We start from the raw sequence: 21,763 nt of genomic DNA on the forward strand, positions 1-21,763 counted from the left end.
TCTCTCACTATCTGCCTTGCTCTATCAGTCTCGCTTTCACACACAAACACTTTACACGAAGAAACCATTTACACACATATACACACAGTTTTTAGGAGATTGTCATTAGTTTTAGTGAGTTAAGGTACTCTTGCTTACTGATATTCATATTTATTTTACTATTTTTAGTAAATAACAAATATTGTTAAATCTGTCAGCAGCCTAGATGAGGTTCAGCTGTGGGCCCACTGTGCCACCATCAGCCAAATGTCATCACTCCGAATCATAGCGCCACTGTGTGGTCGATATGCTTGAAAAAGTCTTCCAGTGTTTTCAACATGTGTGCCAAGTTTTGTTACAAAACAAATATCCTCGACTGATTTACAGTAATTTATGTGCCCATGTGAATGTTAATTGGTCTGTAGACGCAAATGATGTTTGACATACTATTCTGGAAAATAGTGTGTTGAGAGGCCTTGGTCCATATACAGTACCAGTCAAAAGTTTGGACAAACCTACACATTCAAAGGTTTTTATTTATTTAGACTATTTTTTACATTATAGAATAATAGTGAAGACATCAAAATTATGAAATAACATATGGAATCATGTACTAACCAAAAAAGTGTTAAACAAATGAAAATATATTTATATTTGAGTTTCTTCAAAGTAGCCAAAGTGACAGCATTGCACTCTCTTGGCATTCTCTCAACCAGCTTCATGAGGTAGTCACCTGGAAAGCATTTCGACTATCAGGTGAGCCTTGTTAAAAGTTAGTTTGTGGAATTTCTTTCCTTCTTAATGCGTTTGAGCCAATCAGTTGTGTTGTGACAAGGTAGGGTTGGTATACAGAAGATAGCTCTATTTGGTAAAAGACCATGTCCAAATTATGGCAAGGACAGCTCAAATAAGAAAAGACAAATGACAGTCCAGCATTACTTTAAGACATGAAGGTCAGTCAATCTGGATATTTTCAAGAACTTTGAGAGTTTCCTCAAGTTGAATTTCAAAAAAGCATCAAGCACTATGATGAAACTGGCTCTCATGAGGACCGACACAGGAAAGGAAGACCCAATAATTTCAAGGGAGAGTAGATGTGTGTTTCTGTTATTCACATGGGAAGATAAAGAAAACGGAAATGTAGCCGAGGATAAACCCAGATCTGAGACAATCTGATTAAACAGTGATCATTACACAGGTGCACCTTGGGCTGGGGGCAACAAAAAGGCATCTCTAAAATGTAAAGTTTTGTAACACAACACAGATGTTTCAAGTTTTGAGGCAGTGTGCAATTGGCATGCTGACTGCAGGAATGTCCAACAGAGCTGTTGCCAGATAATTTAATGTTAATTTATCTACCAACGTCAATTTAGAGAATTAGGCCTAATGTCCAACCGGCCTCACAACCGCAGATCACGTGTAACCACACCGTACCAGGACTTCCACTTCCGGCATCTTCACCTGCAGGATCGTCTGAGACCAGCCACCTGGACTGCTGATGAAACTGTGCGTTTGCACAACCAAGCATTTCTGCACAAATTGTAAGAAACAGCCTCAGGGAAGGAAGCTCATCTGTGTGCTCATTGTCCTCACCAGCGTTTTGACCTGACTGCAGTTCGGCATCGTAACCGACTTCAGTGGGAAGATGCTCACCTTCGATGGCTACTGGCACGCTGGAGAAGTGTGCTCTTCAATAATGAATCCCAGTTTGAACTACACTGGGCAGATGGCAGACAGCTTGTATGGAGTTGTGTGGGCGAGCAGTTTTCTGATGTCAATGTTGTGAACAGAGTGCCCCAAGGTGGTGGGGTTATGGTATGGGTAGGCATATGCTATCGACAACAAACACAATTGCATTTTATCGATGGCTATTTGAATGCACCGAGGCACTGTGATGAGATCCTGAGGCCCATTTTATTTCCATTCATCTGCCGCCATCACCTCATGTTTCAGCATGATAATGCACATCCCCATGTCACAATGACATGTACACAAATCCTGGAAGCTGAAAATGTCTCAGTTCTTCCATGGCCTGCATAGTCACCAGACATGTCACCCAAGGAGCATGTTTGGGATGCTTTGCATTGACGTGTACGACAGCATGTTCCAGTTCCCGCCAATATCCAGCAACTTCACACAGCCATTGAAGAGCAGTGGGACAACATTCCACAGGCCACAATCAATGGCCAGAGGCAAATGGTGGTGTTGGATTCTGAGTTAAACTTGGAACATATCTAAGGAGCGATAGAGACTGGTTTTTACATCAGAAGTTAATGGTTATCTGTAGGAGCCAGGTGGCTTTGGAATGTGTTGGGTGGACAGGAGGAAGTGACAGGATTGCTATAGGGGATACAGATGGACATCTGTGGATTAGGAAAATGAGAGGTTGAGGTCAGATCCCCTTAAGGGAGAAATTATGGTTTATTACCCTATTACTTGGTTATTACCCTATTACTTAGGATCACCACTTTATTTTAAGATTGTGAAATTTCAGAATAATAGTAGAGAGAATGATTTCTTTCTTTCATCACATTCCCAGTGGGTCAGACATTTACATACACTCAATTAGTATTTGGTAGCATTGCCTTTACATTATTTAACGTGGGTCAAATGTTTTGGGTAGCCATCCACAAGCTTCCCACAATAAGTTGGGTAAATTTTGACCCATTCCTCCTGACATAGCTGGTGTAACTGAGTCAGGTTTGTAGGCCTCCATTGCTGGCACACACTTTTTCAGATCTGCCAACACATTTTCTATAGGATTGAGGTCAGGGCATTGTGACTGCCACTCCAATAACAAAAATGTCCTTCAGCCATTTTGCCACAATTTTGGAAGTATCCTTGGAGTCATTGTCCACTTGGAAGACCCCTTTGCGACCAAGCTATAACTTCCTGACTGATGTCTTGAGATGTTGCTTCAATATATCCACATAATTTCCCTTCCTCATGAAGCCATCTATTTTGTCAAGTACAGCAGTCCCTCCTGAGGCAAAGCACCCCCACAACATGAGGCTTCCACCTCATGCTTCACAGTCGGGATGGTGTTCCTCAGCTTGTAAGCCTCCCCCTTTTTCCTCCAAACATAAAGATGGTCATTATGGCCAAACAGTTCTATTTTTGTTTCATGAGACCAGATGACATTTCTCCAAAAAGTACGATATTTGTCCCCATGTGCAGTTGCAAACCGTAGTCTGACTTTTTTATGGCGGTTTTGGAGCAGTGACTTCTTTCTTGCTGAGCGGCCTTTCAGGTCATGTCGATATAAGACTTGTTTTACTGTGGATATAGACACTTTTGTACCTGTTTCCTCCAGCTTCGTTACAAGGTTATTTGCTGTTGTTCTGGGATTGATTTGCACTGTTCACACTAAAGTAAGGTTCATCTCTAGGAGACAGAACGTGTCTCCTTCCTGAGCGGTATGATGGCTGCGTTGTCCCATGGTGTTTATACTTGCGTACTATTGTTTGTACAGATGAACGTGGTACCTTCAGGTGTTTGCAATTGCTCCCAAGGATGAACCAGACTCGTGGTCTACAAAAAAAAAATCGGAGGTTTTGCCAGATTTCTTTAGATTTTCCCGTGATGTCAAGGAAATTTGTGGAGTGGTTGAAAAATCTGTTTTAATGACTCCAACCTAAGTGTATGTAAACTTCCGACTTCAACTGTATATTTGTGGTGGTGGACACATGTGTTGTCTGAATGCGGCTGTATTGACCCACTGGGCAGAATAAACGTGGCTAAGCTTTCATAATGTCTGTTGAGTGTTTTACTCTGAGAATTACAACCCAACACTGGTCACACCAGATACTGACTGGTTTTCTGATCCACACCCCTACTTTTTTTAAGGTATCTGTGACCAACAGATGTACAGTATATCTGTGTTCCCAGTTATGTCAAATCCATAGATTAGGGCCTAATGAATTTATTTAAATTGACTGATTTCCTTACATGAAAACTTTGAAATTGTTTGATGGTGTGTTTATATTTTAGTTCATTGTATACTAGACAGTGTCTTAATAAAAATGCTTTATATTATTCCGAATTTCAAGTAACTTTAATTAGTTGTAGCGGTTGTGGATGAAGTGAATGAGTTGTAATGATTTTTATTCAGTTTAATTTTGATAATTTACTAATTTATTCAACTAAACATTGTTATTATCATGAATGACGGTTTGTGGGTTAACATTTACAGTACGTATATGTTTTCATCCTATTGGTCCATATACAAATTCATAATACTGTACTGAATGAAACATATACACCGCATAGTATTGAAATAATAACATAGTATCTACTGATAACAACAGTACAATTTGACACCCTTAACACAGGTAACAAGGGTTGCTATCTTACAAACATGAGGTAGCTAAGACCCTATCTATTTTGATTCAAAATTGCACAATGATATATAGATTTGGTGTAATGCCATGCATGCATTGGGTAACGTGTAAATTTGGCTATGAAGACTATGAGCCATGCAATAAAATAATTGTATGTAACAGGTATACTATATGTGACAAAATAAACAAGAGTGAATATAATAAACTAGTAGAAGATGATAACAAGAGACCCTGAGTCTGCCATACCGTACAACATGATGGAGGTGGTCCAATTCTAGATCACCCCCTAGACCCTACGCCCTGCGCACTTGTGGAAATCCAAGAGCTTTTCATTGGTATAAGGAACTTGGTAAAACTTACAACAAATATATCAGAGGGTAAGATGGAGCCATTTATATATTTACAACTGTCAAATCCTCTCAGATCTCCACAATGATATAGGATATAGGTATAGGATCTAGGGGTCAGTTTAGAGGACAGGTGAGTGATCCTTGTGTTCCCCTCTGGGGCTGAAGCCCAATTGTTATGACACGGGAGTGATTGGCTTAACACTGAGTTGTCATTGAGTTCGAGGGGGTGAGGGTGGAAGTGGTGGTTGTAGAAGTTGGTGTGGTGTGGGGGGGTTGGGGTGGTGTGAGTGGGTTGGGGTAATGTGTGTGTGTGTGTGTGTGTGTGAGTCGGGGTGTGGGGTGGGGTTACAAATGCAGAGGGAGGAAGAGGGATTATCAGGCTCTGTATCAAACAAACCGAAGCTATATACCTTGTAGATCAGCTTTCATCAATGCTTGATCAAGTCAGCAAAACAGTAAGGAAAGGAAAAGGCAGAATATACCAGAGGTTAGTAAAGCACTGAAATGTTGTCAGAGACTGTTATAACAGGAAACACAAATATAAGCAGGAGAGGATGGAGAGACGTCAGAGAGAAGACGGAAAGAGGTCAGAGAGAAGACAGAGATATGAGATATGACAGAGAGAAGACAGAGATATGACAGAGAGAAGACGGAGAGACAACAGAGAGAAGATGGAGAGATGACAGAGAGATGTCAGAGAGAAGACGGGGAGATGTCAGAGAGTAGACAGAGAGAAGACAAGAGAGGTCAGAGAGAAGACAGAGAGACGACAGAAAGAAGACGGAGAGACGACAGAGAGAAGACTGAGAGACGACAGAAGAAGACGAAGAGATGTCAGAGAGTAGACAGAGAGAAGACAAGAGAGGTCAGAGAGAAGACGGAGAGACGACAGAGAGAAGACGAAGAGACGACAGACAGAAGACGGAGAGACTTCAGACAGAAGACGGAGAGACGACAGAGAGAAAACAGAGAGAAGTCAGAGAGACAAAGTAACAAACAAGATTTCATGAGTCAATCAGAAACATAAAATAGGAGAGAATAAATGCAAGGGAAATGAAGGTCATAAGAAGTGGATACATTTTAATTGTTCTTTGAGGTGAAGGAAGAAGCAGATATAATTTTAGTAGTGATAATTACGAACAATTCACATACAGTACCTTCTTTTTCAGTTACTCACTCACACCTACACTTCAGTCAGTCACACCTACACTTCAGTCAGTCATTCATACCTACAAGTCAGTCAGTCACACCTCCAATTCAGTGAGTCAGTCAGTCACAACTACACTTCAGTCAGTCAGTCACACCCACACTTCAGTCAGTCTCTCACACCTACACTTCAGTCAGTCAGTCACACATACACTTAAGTCAGTCAGTCACACCCACTCTTCAGTCAGTCAGTCACACCAACACTTCAATCAGTCAGTCACACCTACACTTCAGTCCATCACTCACACCTACACTTCAGTCCATCACTCAAACCTACACTTCAGTCACACCTACATTTCAGTCACTCAGTCACACCTACACTTCTGGCAGTCAGTCAGTCAGTCTCAACTACACTTTAGTCAGTCAGTCAGTCTCAACTACACTTTAGTCAGTCAGTCAGTCAGTCAGTCACACCTCACTTTAGTCAGTCACACCTCACTTCAGTCAGTTTCTCACACCTACACTTCAGTCAGTCAGTCACTCAAACCCACACTTCAGTCACACCTACATTTCAGTCACTCAGTCACACCTACACTTCTGGCAGTCAGTCAGTCAGTCTCAACTACACTTTAGTCAGTCAGTCAGTCTCAACTACACTTTAGTCAGTCAGTCAGTCAGTCAGTCACACCTCACTTTAGTCAGTCACACCTCACTTCAGTCAGTTTCTCACACCTACACTTCAGTCAGTCAGTCACTCACACCCACACTTCAGTCAGTCACACCTACACTTCAGTCAGTCAGTCACTCACACCTCCACATCAGTCAGTCACACCTACACTTCAGTCAGTCAGTCAGTCACACCTACACTTCAGTCAGTCAGTCACTCACACCTACACTTCAGTCAGTCAGTCAGTCACTCAGTTAGTCAGTCACACCTACACTTCATTCAGTTACTCACACCTACATTTCAGTCACTCAGTCAATCATTCACATCTACACATCAATCAGTCAGTCAATCACACCTACATTTCAGTCAGTGAGTCAGTCACTCACACCTACACTTCAGTCAGTCACATCTACACATCAGTCAGTTTGTCACACCTACACTTGTCAGTCAGTCACACCTACACATCAGTCAGTCACACCTACACATCAGTCAGTCACACCTACACATCAGTCAGTCACACCTACACTTCAGTCTGTCACTCACACCTACACGTCAGTCTGTCACTCACACCTATACTTCAGTCAGTCACTCACACCTACACTTCAGTCGGTCACATCTACACATCAGTCAGTCAGTCACACCTACACTTCAGTCAGTCACATCTACACATCAGTCAGTCAGTCACTCACACCTACACTTCAGTCAGTCACACCAACACTGAACTGATCTTCCATGGGTTGTTTGCATTGCGTATCTTCCTCTGGAAGTTTGGATATTGAATATGGTATTGTACTCTGCTGCAGTTGTGTGGAACAGTTTACAACAAGAACAATAATATCAACATGTCTGTGTCATAGCATTATCAATATATAGAACAATATTACACAGAAAGAATGGAGGACGATGACATTGAAATTAAAACAATTAAATACAACTATTATTTACGCAACACAAAACTAATCCATATTTCAAGAAGATTGCTTCTGGCAAACACGCAGACTCACTAAGCATGCACAGAGCACAGTGTGTGTGTGTGTGTGTGTGTGTGTGTGTGCGCTTGTACAAATGTGGTCAGTGATATTAATCTGATTGAGAGTAATCTGATTATACTGTCAGAGTCACAACTTCAGCCGAAGTTGGTCCCTCTCCCCCCCTGATCCATTTTTCATGTTCCATTGGTTTTGTCTTCCATCACACCTGGTTCCAATCCCATCAATTACATGTTGTGTATTTAACCCTCTGTTTCCCCTCATGTCCTTGTGGGTGATTGTTTATTGTAAGTGTTTGTGTACGTCTGTACTGGTGTGTATTTAACCCTCTGTTTCCCCTCATGTCCTTGTGGGTGATTGTTTATTGTAAGTGTTTGTGTACGTCTGTACTGGTGTGTATTTAACCCTCTGTTTCCCCTCATGTCCTTGTGGGTGATTGTTTATTCTAAGTGTTTGTGTACGTCTGTACTGGTGTGTATTTAACCCTCTGTTTCCCCTCATGTCCTTGTGGGTGATTGTTTATTCTAAGTGTTTGTACGTCTGTACTGGTGTGCGTCGGGTTATGTTACCCATAGATTTTTATTATTCTGTTTCCCGGTGGGTTTTTGTAAATAAACTGCGCTGTTGGAAACACAGTTATTTCTCTCCTGCGTCTGACTTCTCTGCCTCCAGTTAAACACCCTTACAGTCAGTGAGTGTAATCTGATTATACTGTCATTGAGAGCAATCTATTTATATGGTACCCGAATGATTCAGAAATGATGAGGGTAGAGCATACCAACATAGTTTATGGAGGTTAATTAACATGTGCCACGGGTGAGTTTTTTTGTACTTGGGTGGTTGTGTGTGTGTGTGCGTGTGTGTGTGTGTGTGCGTGTCTACCTGTCTGTGTGTGTATGTGTTTATATGCACATGAGAGCAGAGTACAAGGACTGTTGACAAACAAGGAAAAGTGTTCACATTATTGAGAGGTGAATGAAAGGTTGGTTAATGAATTACGTAAGAGGCTGATGAAACAGTGTGAGGCTGTCAAGACCAAAGTAGAAGCATTGGGGAAATAATGTGGTTTCTAGAGTGTGGAATGAAAATGGTTCTTTCACAGGGACTTCTATATAGAAAGAAAACATATATTCCCCTTTGGAAGGCTGGTGGACTTTAAAAGGCGAAATACACTTATTTCAGACAAGTTATTGTCTTCGTTTCTTCAATGTTCAACCAGCCTTTGCACTGAGGAAGGCATCTTAGAGGAGAGTTTACTGGTTGCTTGACTGTATTTTACACCAGGTATAGTCCAGTGTACACAAATAACCATGACAGTCATTCAATGATTACAGTGAAAAAAGAGAGGAAATCATTATGAAAAGCTCAGATTTGTCCACAAATATTTGAATTTAAGAGTGGACAGGGTGTCTTACCTCTGTTTTGATAGTAGCCAGGGTGTCTTACCTCTGTTATGATAGTAGCCAGGGTGTCTTATCTCTGTTATGATAGTAGCCAGGGTGTCTTATCTCTGTTATGATAGTAGCCAGTGTGTCTTATCTCTGTTATGATAATAGCCAGGGTGTCTTATCTCTGTTTTGATAGTAGCCAGGGTGTCTTACCTCTGTTTTGATAGTAGCCAGGGTGTCATATCTGTTTTTCTACATGCTACAGGCAGAAGAGGATGGGTCACCCTAGGCCAGGTTACTCTACATCACTTTGTGACAAAGTCTAATGTAAAAAGGTCTGAAATACATTTGATTGAGTTCTCACCTTCTCAACCCTTATCTATCTGGCCCACACATGCCAGGATTAGCTTGTGTTAGTGTGTGTTAGGGTGTGTTTACCTTCGCAGCCCCTCTCTATCTGGCCCACACATGCCAGGGCATCTGACATCAGGTCCGGGAGGCGTCCGTTCAGGTCCACCGATGCTAGGCAACCCTGGAAGCCTTCCTTGGCGTGAACTAATTTGGGAAGCTCCTTGTACGTCTCTTTGGCCACGCCACCTATATACAGGTCGCCTGTGAAGGACGGGGGAGGAAGAAGATGAAGACTAGTGGCATGTCAAGAAATTCAATCTCCAGACAAGCAGCGTATAGGAAATAGCTCTCTGGTTGAAGTCTTCCATTATTAATAGGAAAGAAGAAGATGAGGTGAATACACATGAGGGAGCAGACAAAGGGACAGGAAGTGTTAATATGTCACTGGTGAGGTGACTATTCAGAATGAGAAAGGGACAGAACAGACAAATGGATTGGTGCTGTTCAGTAAAACAACCCTATACACCAAGTCACTGTGCTCCGTCATATCCTCACATGATCTCTCCTTGCTATGGGAATGACACTCAACTAGTTATTTTCCCAAGACGTAGCTGCATGCCCACTGCAAGACCTCTCCATCACAGATGACAACACGGTGTTCCCCTCCCAGAGCGCAAAGAACCCTGGCGTGACCCTGGACAACATCCTGTAGTTCTGTGAAAACATCAAAGCAGCGACCCGCTCCTGCAGGTTCATGCTCTACAACATCCGTAGAGTACGACCTCACCTCAAACAGGAAGCGGATCAGGTTCTAATCCAGGCACGTGACATCTCCCATCTGGACTAGAGCAACAAGACCATGGTACTTGCCGACAGAACAGCAAGAAGAACTTCGCCTCTCTTCCTTCAGCCTACACTCAAACCCTACACCCTGACCTGAGTACTACGTTCTGCCACCACACAAAATGTGTTTTTTTGGCAGAAATGCCTTGTGGAACATTTTAACTTTCATGTTCCTTAATAACAATCTTGTATTCCATCAGTAAATATGAATAAATTGTTCAATTTCGGGCCAAGTTGGTTTAGCCACAAAAAAGTCAGGAACATTCCCTCTAGCCATGAATTGCTGAGATAATGAGTGGGCTAGACATGCCGAGAGATGAGTTTCAGATGGGTCTGCGGTGTAGCATCTTGTGTCTATAAAATGAGCTTATCGTTATGTTTAGATAATCCTTTCTACTGCAGTTTTTTTATAAATATATAACGTTAGCAATGGAGAACTGCAAATATGTTGCTAGTGCTCTCAATAACATTGCTGCCCTGAATTTATCAGGCGCTATCGACAAAGGTAAGTGGGAAAAAGTTCTGATGTACTACTTTCTGGAGGACGATCGTGTCATGCTGACTCTCTGACTTTCTCATGACCCATCAATTTAAACAAGTGTCTGGGAAAGCGTCATCTAATATTAATTCAATATTTTTATCTGGCCACTTTCTGTTTATCTGGAATTTTTTCACTTTTAGTCATTATCTTTGCTACACTCGTCACTGTTTAGCACATGACCTCACAAGTGAATCCTTATAGAGATGGGTGGAGCTGGCTTAACCTCTGGGATATTCGGGACGGTAGTGTCCCACCTCAACAACAGCCGGTGAAAGTGCAGGGCGCCAAATTCAAAACAACAGAAATCCCATAATTAAAATTCCTGAAACATACACGTATTTCACACCATTTTAAAGATAAACTTGTTTTAAATCCAGCCACAGTGTCCAATTTCAAAAAGGCTTTACGACAAAAGCACACCAAACGATTATATTAGGTCAGTACCTAGTCACAGAAAAATACAGCCATTTTTCCAGCCAAAGAGAGGAGTCACAAAAAGCAGCAATAGAGATACAATTAATAACTAACTTTTGATGATCTTCATCAGTTGACACTCATGGGACTTCATGTTACACAATACCTGTATGTTTTGTTCGATAAAGTTCATATTTATATCCAAAAATCTCAGTTTACATTGGCGCGTTACGTTCAGTAGTTCCAAAATACCCAGTGATTTTGCAGAGCCACGTCAATTTACAGAAGTACTCATAATAAACATTGCTAAAAGACACAAGGCGAAAGTTCAGAAGAAAAGTCATATTACAGTTCGCAGAAACATGTCAAATTAAGTATAGAATCAATCTTTAGGATGTTTTTTTATCATAAATCTTCAATAATGTTCCAACCGGAGAATTCCTTTGTCTGTAGAAATGCAATGGAACGCAAGCAAACTCACACGTGAGCGCATGATCAGCTCATGCCACTCTGGCAGACCTCTGACTCATTCAGCTCCCATTCCCCCCTCCTTCACAGTATAAGCATCAAACAAGGTTCTAAAGTTACAGGTCAGTACATCCAGGTCAGTATATACAGGTCAGTATACACGTTGTTGATATGTAGTGGAAGCCTTGGGAAGTGCAATATGACCCCATAGACACTGTATATTCGATAGGCAATGACTTGAAAAACTACAAACCTCAGATTTCCCACTTCCTGGTTGGATTTTTTTCCTCAGGTTTTTGCCTGCCATATGAGTTCTGTTATACTCACAGACATCATTCAAACAGTTCTAGAAACTTCTGAGTGTTTTCTATCCAAATCTACTAATGATATGCATATATTAGCAACTGGGCCTGAGTAGCAGGCAGTTTACTCTGGGCTCCTTATTCATCCAAGCTACTCAATACTGCCCCCCAGTCCCAAATAAGTTAAGAGGATGTGAACGATTCTGAATAGGTGTAGGCCAACGAGAGCTCTCTAGTAGTAGTACCAAAACATTCAAAGGCCATTTTCTCAAAAGTGAGGTTACAAGTTTATCAACTTTCAAAGCAGAATTACTTTCCCAATTTTCCTCAAATGCAGTGTATGATAAACCATTTTGTAGCTCTGTGTCTCTGCTTTTATCCAATGTAAAAAACACAATTTCAAATGTTGCTACATAAGACCGAATCAAGGCGGTCGGTCACATATGTGGCTTTCTCACCTAGCTGTCTTAAGATGAATGCACTATCTGTGCACTCCGGATAAGAGAGTCTGCTAAAAAAAAATAATGTTAAATATACTTTATACACAGTTATAGACCAGTGTGGAACTACTGACCCCTGCTGGAAAAAAGCAGGTACTGATATAAACTGCATACACTTCTTGTCTAGAACTGACAAAGGGCCTTGAAGCATGCATCTGTTCCAGGATACATAATAGTAATAATAATAAAGGGCCTTGTGATACAGTAATTCCAATAACAGGACTCTGACTGTCAACTGTAAAAGACTCCATGTCCAACAGCAGACCAGAAACCTCTGTCAATACTGTACCCCAAAACCATAACAATAGTGACAAATCTGTCCAACAGCAGACCAGTAAGCTCCTCTGTCACTCTGTACCCATAATGTCACTCTCCATCACAGTAGATAGTAAAGTAAACCCCCAGCCCCAGGCAGCCTACCTTTCAGGTCCAGGTTCTTGGCTCCCATGGTGGTCTGGGTGGTGATCTTGGTGTCGATCTTGACGGTGTGGAGGTTGTTAGTGTCTCGTGAGATCATGACGTTGTGCCAGTGGTTATCATTCAGAGGCTTGTTGGAGTTGCCCTTGATCAGGTGAGCTCCGTTCCCCAGGTCTGATACGTAGTGCAGGTAGCTGGAATAAGACAGGTAGTGACATGAATAATGATGCAGACACGTACACACACCTCCCTTCAATATGAATTACTATTCTATACAATTTGTCGTGACAAACCTACCCCTTGACCAGCTCGACCACAATGAAGTCGTTTCCATCCCCGCTGTTGAACAGTATGAGTCCATCTGATGAGGTGGTCTTGAACTGGAAGAACAGGTGCATAGAGTAGTAGGCCTGGAGAGTGGTCAGAGCAACGTAGCTCAACCGAGACTTGAACGTGACAGGGTCGGCAATGATGTTCTTGAAGCCAATCATGGCGTTGAGCTCACAGTAGTCAATGTCACCATTCTTACACAGGTCTACAGAGAGAATAGAATAGATACTTTGTTGATATTTTTTTTGACCAAGAACAGAAACACATTGTGAAGCACAATTCTGCAATGTACCTCCAGAGAGAAAGTACCATCTCTGCCTTGCTCAAGAGATCAATACTTTTCCATCTCCTGGCACAGGACTTGAACCAGCAACCTTCCAATTACCGACATGCCGCTCCAACCTAGGGGCAACCTACCTATATAGGCCATGCCGTTGAAGGAGAGGCTCTGCAGGTGGCCTATGAAGTTAGAGGGCACCAGTGAAAGGAACCTCTTCTCCGTCACGATGCCCGTCTCAATGTTGTGGAACTCTAACTGGGTGTGGTCACCTGCCATTTGACCTATTGATTGACAGGAGTGAGTGTGAGAGGGGTGAGGTCTTTCAAACAATGGGTTTATACACAAAGGGCTGGCTTCCCAAGACTGACTAAGATTAATCATGGACCACCAAACTTGCTCAATGTTGAAATACTTTCTCGTCTATGTATATGTTTATGCCCACCTCAGCCACTCCAGTACATTGAGTATGACCTGTATATACTGACTTGTAAATATTGACCTGTAAATATTGACCTGTAAATATTGACTTGTAAATATACTGACATTATATGCTGACCTGTGTATACTGAACAGTGATTCATGCCCTGTATATATTGTCCTGTAAATATTGACCTGTATATACTGATCTGTTTATACTGACCTGTATATACTGACCTGTATATACCGAACAGTAAACTGACCTGTTTTTTATTTTATTTTATACCTTTATTTAATCAGGCAAGGTCAGTTAAGAACAAATTCTTAATTTCAATGACGGCCTAAGAACAGTGGGTTAACTGCCTGTTCAGGGACAGATTTGTACCTTGTCAGCTCGGGGGTTCAACGCTCTAAATACTGACCTGTATATACTTACCTGTATAACCTGACCTGTATAACCTGACCTGTATAACCTGACCTGTATAACCTGACCTGTATAACCTGACCTGTATAACCTGACCTGTATAACCTGACCTGTATAACCTGACCTGTATAACCTGACCTGTATAACCTGACCTGTATAACCTGACCTGTATAACCTGACCTGTATAACCTGACCTGTATATACCTGTATATACCTGACCTGTATAACCTGACCTGTATAACCTGACCTGTATAACCTGACCTGTATAACCTGACCTGTATAACCTGACCTGTATAACCTGACCTGTACATACTGACCTGTATAACCTGACCTGTATAACCTGACCTGTATATACTGACCTGTATAACCTGACCTGTATAACCTGACCTGTACATACTGACCTGTATAACCTGACCTGTATAACCTGACCTGTATATACTGACCTGTATAACCTGACCTGTATAACCTGACCTGTACATACTGACCTGTATATACTGACCTGTATAACCTGACCTGTATAACCTGACCTGTATAACCTGACCTGTATAACCTGACCTGTATAACCTGACCTGTATAACCTGACCTGTATAACCTGACCTGTACATACTGACCTGTATAACCTGACCTGTATAACCTGACCTGTATATACTGACCTGTATAACCTGACCTGTATAACCTGACCTGTACATACTGACCTGTATAACCTGACCTGTATAACCTGACCTGTATATATACTGACCTGTATAACCTGACCTGTATAACCTGACCTGTACATACTGACCTGTATATACTGACCTGTATAACCTGACCTGTATAACCTGACCTGTACATACTGACCTGTATAACCTGACCTGTATAACCTGACCTGTATATACTGACCTGTATAACCTGACCTGTATAACCTGACCTGTATAACCTGACCTGTATAACCTGACCTGTATATACTGACCTGTATAACCTGACCTGTATAACCTGACCTGTACATACTGACCTGTATAACCTGACCTGTATAACCTGACCTGTACATACTGACCTGTATAACCTGACCTGTATAACCTGACCTGTATAACCTGACCTGTATAACCTGACCTGTACATACTGACCTGTATAACCTGACCTGTATAACCTGACCTGTATATACTGACCTGTATAACCTGACCTGTATAACCTGACCTGTACATACTGACCTGTATAACCTGACCTGTATAACCTGACCTGTATATACTGACCTGTATAACCTGACCTGTATATACTGACCTGTATAACCTGACCTGTATAACCTGACCTGTACATACTGACCTGTATAACCTGACCTGTATAACCTGACCTGTATATACTGACCTGTATAACCTGACCTGTATAACCTGACCTGTATAACCTGACCTGTATAACCTGACCTGTATATACTGACCTGTATAACCTGACCTGTATAACCTGACCTGTACATACTGACCTGTATAACCTGACCTGTATAACCTGACCTGTATATACTGACCTGTATAACCTGACCTGTATATACTGACCTGTATAACCTGACCTGTATAACCTGACCTGTACATACTGACCTGTATAACCTGACCTGTATAACCTGACCTGTACATACTGACCTGTATAACCTGACCTGTATATACTGACCTGTATAACCTGACCTGTATATACTTACCTGTATAACCTGACCTGTATAACCTGACCTGTACATACTGACCTGTATAACCTGACCTGTATAACCTGACCTGTACATACTGACCTGTATAACCTGACCTGTATAACCTGACCTGTACATACTGACCTGTATAACCTGACCTGTATATACTGACCTGTATAACCTGACCTGTATATACTTACCTGTATAACCTGACCTGTATAACCTGACCTGTACATACTGACCTGTATAACCTGACCTGTATATACTGACCTGTACATACTGACCTGTACATACTGACCTGTATATACTGACCTGTATATACTGACCTGTATAACCTGACCTGTATATACTGACCTGTATATACTGACCTGTATAACCTGACCTGTATAACCTGACCTGTATATACTGACCTGTATATACTGACCTGTATAACCTGACCTGTACATACTGACCTGTACATACTGACCTGTATATACTGACCTGTACATACTGACCTGTATATACTGACCTGTACATACTGACCTGTACATACTGACCTGTAAATACTGACCTGTATAACCTGCCTGTAAATACTGACCTGTATAACCTGACCTGTATATACTGACCTGTATAACCTGACCTGTAAATACTGACCTGTATAACCTGCCTGTAAATACTGACCTGTATAAACTGACCTGTATAAACTGACCTGTAAATATTGACCTGTATAACCTGACCTGTATAACCTGACCTGTATAACCTGACCTGTATAACCTGACCTGTATAACCTGACCTGTAAATACTGACCTGTATAACCTGACCTGTATAACCTGACCTGTAAATACTGACATGTATAACCTGACCTGTACATACTGACCTGTACATACTGACCTGTATATACTGACCTGTACATACTGACCTGTACATACTGACCTGTATAACCTGACCTGTATATACTGACCTGTATAATGACCTGTACATACTGACCTGTATAGACTGACCTGTATTATGACCTGTACATACTGACCTGTATGTACTGACCTGTATAACCTGACCTGTATATACTGACCTGTATATACTGACCTGTATAACCTGACCTGTATATACTGACCTGTATAATGACCTGTACATACTGACCTGTATAACCTGACTTGTATATACTGACCTGTATAACCTGACCTGTATAACCTGACCTGTATAACCTGACCTGTATAACCTGACCTTTATAACCTGACCTGTATATACTGACCTGTAAATACTGACCTGTAAATACTGACCTGTATAACCTGACCTGTATAACCTGACCTGTATAACCTGCCCTGTATATACTGACCTGTATATACTGACCTGTATATACTGACCTGTAAATACTGACCTGTAAATACTGACCTGTAAATACTGACCTGTATAACCTGACCTGTAAATACTGACCTGTATAACCTGACCTGTATATACTGACCTGTATATACTGACCTGTATAACCTGACCTGTAAATACTGACCTGTATAACCTGCCTGTAAATACTGACCTGTATATACTGACCTGTATAACCTGACCTGTAAATACTGACCTGTATAACCTGCCTGTAAATACTGACCTGTATAACCTGACCTGTAAATACTGACCTGTATACCCTGACCTGTATATACTGACCTGTATATACTGACCTGTATAACCTGACCTGTAAATACTGACCTGTATAACCTGCCTGTAAATACTGACCTGTATATACTGACCTGTATAACCTGACCTGTAAATACTGACCTGTATAACCTCCCTGTAAATACTGACCTGTATAACCTGACCTGTATATACTTACCTGTATATACTGACCTGTATATACTGACCTGTATAACCTGACCTGTAAATACTGACCTGTATAACCTGCCTGTAAATACTGACCTGTATAACCTGACCTGTATATACTGACCTGTATAAACTGACCTGTATCACCTGACCTGTATAACCTGACCTGTATAACCTGACCTGTATATACTGACCTGTATATACTGACCTGTATAACCTGACCTGTAAATACTGACCTGTATAACCTGACCTGTAAATACTGACCTGTATAACCTGCCTGTAAATACTGACCTGTATAAACTGACCTGTATAAACTGACCTGTAAATATTGACCTGTATAACCTGACCTGTATAACCTGACCTGTATAACCTGACCTGTATAACCTGACCTGTATAACCTGACCTGTAAATACTGACCTGTATAACCTGACCTGTATAACCTGACCTGTGAATACTGACATGTATAACCTGACCTGTATAACCTGACCTGTATATACTGACCTGTATAACCTGACCTGTAAATACTGACCTGTATAACCTGACCTGTAAATACTGACATGTATAACCTGACCTGTATAACCTGACCTGTAAATACTGATCTGTATAACCTGACCTGTGAATACTGACATGTATAACCTGACCTGTATAACCTGACCTGTATATACTGACCTGTATAACCTGACCTGTAAATACTGATCTGTATAACCTGACCTGTAAATACTGACCTGTATAACCTGACCTGTATAAATTGACCTGTATAACCTGACCTGTAAATACTGACCTGTATAACCTGACCTGTAAATACTGACCTGTATAATGACCTGTATAATGACCTGTACGTACTGACCTGTATATACTGACCTGTACATACTGACCTGTTTACTGACATGATTATACTGACCTGTATAACCTGACCTGTTTATACCGACCTGTATATACTGACCTGTTTATACTGACCTGTATATACTGACCTGTTTACTGACATGATTATACCGACCTGTATATACTGACCTGTATATACTGACCTGTATATACTGACCTGTTTACTGACATGATTATACTGACCTGTATATACTGACCTGTTTATACTGACCTGTATATACTGACCTGTATAACCTGACCTGTATATACTGACCTGTACATACTGACCTGTACATACTGACCTGTTTACTGACATGATTATACTGACCTGTATATACTGACCTGTATATACTGACCTGTATATACTGAGCTGTATATACTGACCTGTACATACTGACCTGTTTACTGACATGATTATACTGACCTGTTTATACTGACCTGTATATACTGACCTGTAAATACTGACCTGTACATACTGACCTGTTTACTGACATGATTATACTGACCTGTATTTACTGACCTGTATTTACTGACCTCTATATACTGACCTCTATATACTGACCTGTATATACTGACCTGTAAATACTGACCTGTTTACTGACATGATTATACTGACCTGTATATACTGACCTGTAAATACTGACCTGTATATACTGACCTGTACATACTGACCTGTACATACTGACCTGTATATCCTGACCTGTACATACTGACCTGTTTTACTGACATGATTATACTGACCTGTATATACTGACCTGTATGCTGACCTGTATATCCTGACCTGTATATCCTGACCTGTATATCCTGACCTGTACATAGTGACCTGTATATCCTGACCTGAACATACTGACCTGTTTTACTGACATGATTATACTGACCTGTATATACTGACCTGTATACTGACCTGTATATCCTGACCTGTATATCCTGACCTGTATAATGACCTGTACATACTGACCTGTATAACCTGACTTGTATATATACCTGTATAACCTGTATAAACCTGTATAACCTGACCTGTATAACCTGACCTGTATAACCTGACCTGTACTGACCTGTAAACCTGACCTTTATAACCTGACCTGTATATACTGACCTGTAAATACTGACCTGTAAATACTGACCTGTATAACCTGACCTGTATAACCTGACCTGTATAACCTGCCCTGTATATACTGACCTGCATATACTGACCTGTATATACTGACCTGTAAATACTGACCTGTATAACCTGACCTGTAAATACTGACCTGTATAACCTGACCTGTATATACTGACCTGTATAACCTGACCTGTAAATACTGACCTGTATAACCTGCCTGTAAATACTGACCTGTATATACTGACCTGTATATACTGACCTGTATAACCTGACCTGACCTGTAAATACTGACCTGTATAACCTGACCTGTAAATACTGACCTGTATAACCTGCCTGTAAATACTGACCTGTATAACCTGACCTGTAAATACTGACCTGTATAACCTGACCTGTATGACCTGACCTGTATATACTGACCTGTACTGTATAACCTGACCTGTATACTGACCTGTGATATACTGACCTGTATAACCTGACCTGTAAATACTGACCTGTATAACCTGCCTGTAAATACTGACCTGTATATACTGACCTGTATAACCTGACCTGTAAATACTGACCTGTATAACCTCCCTGTAAATACTGACCTGTATAACCTGACCTGTATATACTTACCTGTATATACTGACCTGTATATACTGACCTGTATAACCTGCCTGTAAATACTGACCTGTATATACTGACCTGTACATACTGACCTGTACATACTGACCTGTATATCCTGACCTGTACATACTGACCTGTTTTACTGACATGATTATACTGACCTGTATATACTGACCTGTATAACCTGACCTGTAAATACTGACCTGTATAACCTGCCTGTAAATACTGACCTGTATATACTGACCTGTATAACCTGACCTGTAAATACTGACCTGTATAACCTCCCTGTAAATACTGACCTGTATAACCTGACCTGTATATACTTACCTGTATATACTGACCTGTATATACTGACCTGTATAACCTGCCTGTAAATACTGACCTGTATAACCTGACCTGTATATACTGACCTGTATAAACTGACCTGTATAACCTGACCTGTATAACCTGACCTGTATAACCTGACCTGTATATACTGACCTGTATATACTGACCTGTATAACCTGACCTGTAAATACTGACCTGTTTTACTGACATGATTATACTGACCTGTATATACTGACCTGTATGCTGACCTGTATATCCTGACCTGTATATCCTGACCTGTATATCCTGACCTGTACATAGTGACCTGTATATCCTGACCTGAACATACTGACCTGTTTTACTGACATGATTATACTGACCTGTATATACTGACCTGTATACTGACCTGTATATCCTGACCTGTATATCCTGACCTGTATAATGACCTGTACATACTGACCTGTATAACCTGACCTGTATAACCTGACCTGTATAACCTGACCTTTATAACCTGACCTGTATATACTGACCTGTAAATACTGACCTGTAAATACTGACCTGTATAACCTGACCTGTATAACCTGACCTGTTTAAATAACCTGCCCTGTATATACTGACCTGTATATACTGACCTGTATATACTGACCTGTAAATACTGACCTGTATAACCTGCCTGTAAATACTGACCTGTATATACTGACCTGTATAACCTGACCTGTAAATACTGACCTGTATAACCTGCCTGTAAATACTGACCTGTATATACTGACCTGTATATACTGACCTGTATAACCTGACCTGTAAATACTGACCTGTATAACCTCCCTGTAAATACTGACCTGTATAACCTGACCTGTATATACTTACCTGTATATACTGACCTGTATATACTGACCTGTATAACCTGACCTGTAAATACTGACCTGTATAACCTGCCTGTAAATACTGACCTGTATAACCTGACCTGTATATACTGACCTGTATAAACTGACCTGTATAACCTGACCTGTATAACCTGACCTGTATAACCTGACCTGTATATACTGACCTGTATATACTGACCTGTATAACCTGACCTGTAAATACTGACCTGTATAACCTGACCTGTAAATACTGACCTGTAAATACTGACCTGTATAACCTGACCTGTAAATACTGACCTGTATAACCTGCCTGTAAATACTGACCTGTATAACCTGACCTGTATATACTGACCTGTATAAACTGACCTGTATAACCTGACCTGTATATACTGACCTGTATATACTGACCTGTATAACCTGACCTGTAAATACTGACCTGTATAACCTGA

At 41.0% G+C, this 21,763-nt stretch overlaps 1 protein-coding gene across 3 annotated transcripts in view; it reads right to left on the reverse strand.

Moving 5' to 3' along the window:
• LOC112260173 (neurexin-1a) overlaps nucleotides 1-21,763 on the reverse strand; it is a 495,882-nt gene that overhangs the window by 374,544 nt on the left and 99,575 nt on the right. For all 3 annotated transcript variants that reach the window (XM_042327452.1, XM_042327447.1, XM_042327443.1), the window contains exons 6-9: nucleotides 13,443-13,586; nucleotides 12,993-13,230; nucleotides 12,699-12,889; nucleotides 9,298-9,471 (exon numbers count right to left, since the gene is read on the reverse strand). In XM_042327452.1, the coding sequence (XP_042183386.1) occupies nucleotides 9,298-9,471; nucleotides 12,699-12,889; nucleotides 12,993-13,230; nucleotides 13,443-13,586 (747 nt within the window). The remainder of the gene's footprint in view (nucleotides 1-9,297; nucleotides 9,472-12,698; nucleotides 12,890-12,992; nucleotides 13,231-13,442; nucleotides 13,587-21,763) is intronic.

The sequence above is a fragment of the Oncorhynchus tshawytscha genome, linkage group LG01 (assembly GCF_018296145.1).
Source record: "Oncorhynchus tshawytscha isolate Ot180627B linkage group LG01, Otsh_v2.0, whole genome shotgun sequence".
Lineage (NCBI taxonomy): Eukaryota > Metazoa > Chordata > Actinopteri > Salmoniformes > Salmonidae > Oncorhynchus > Oncorhynchus tshawytscha.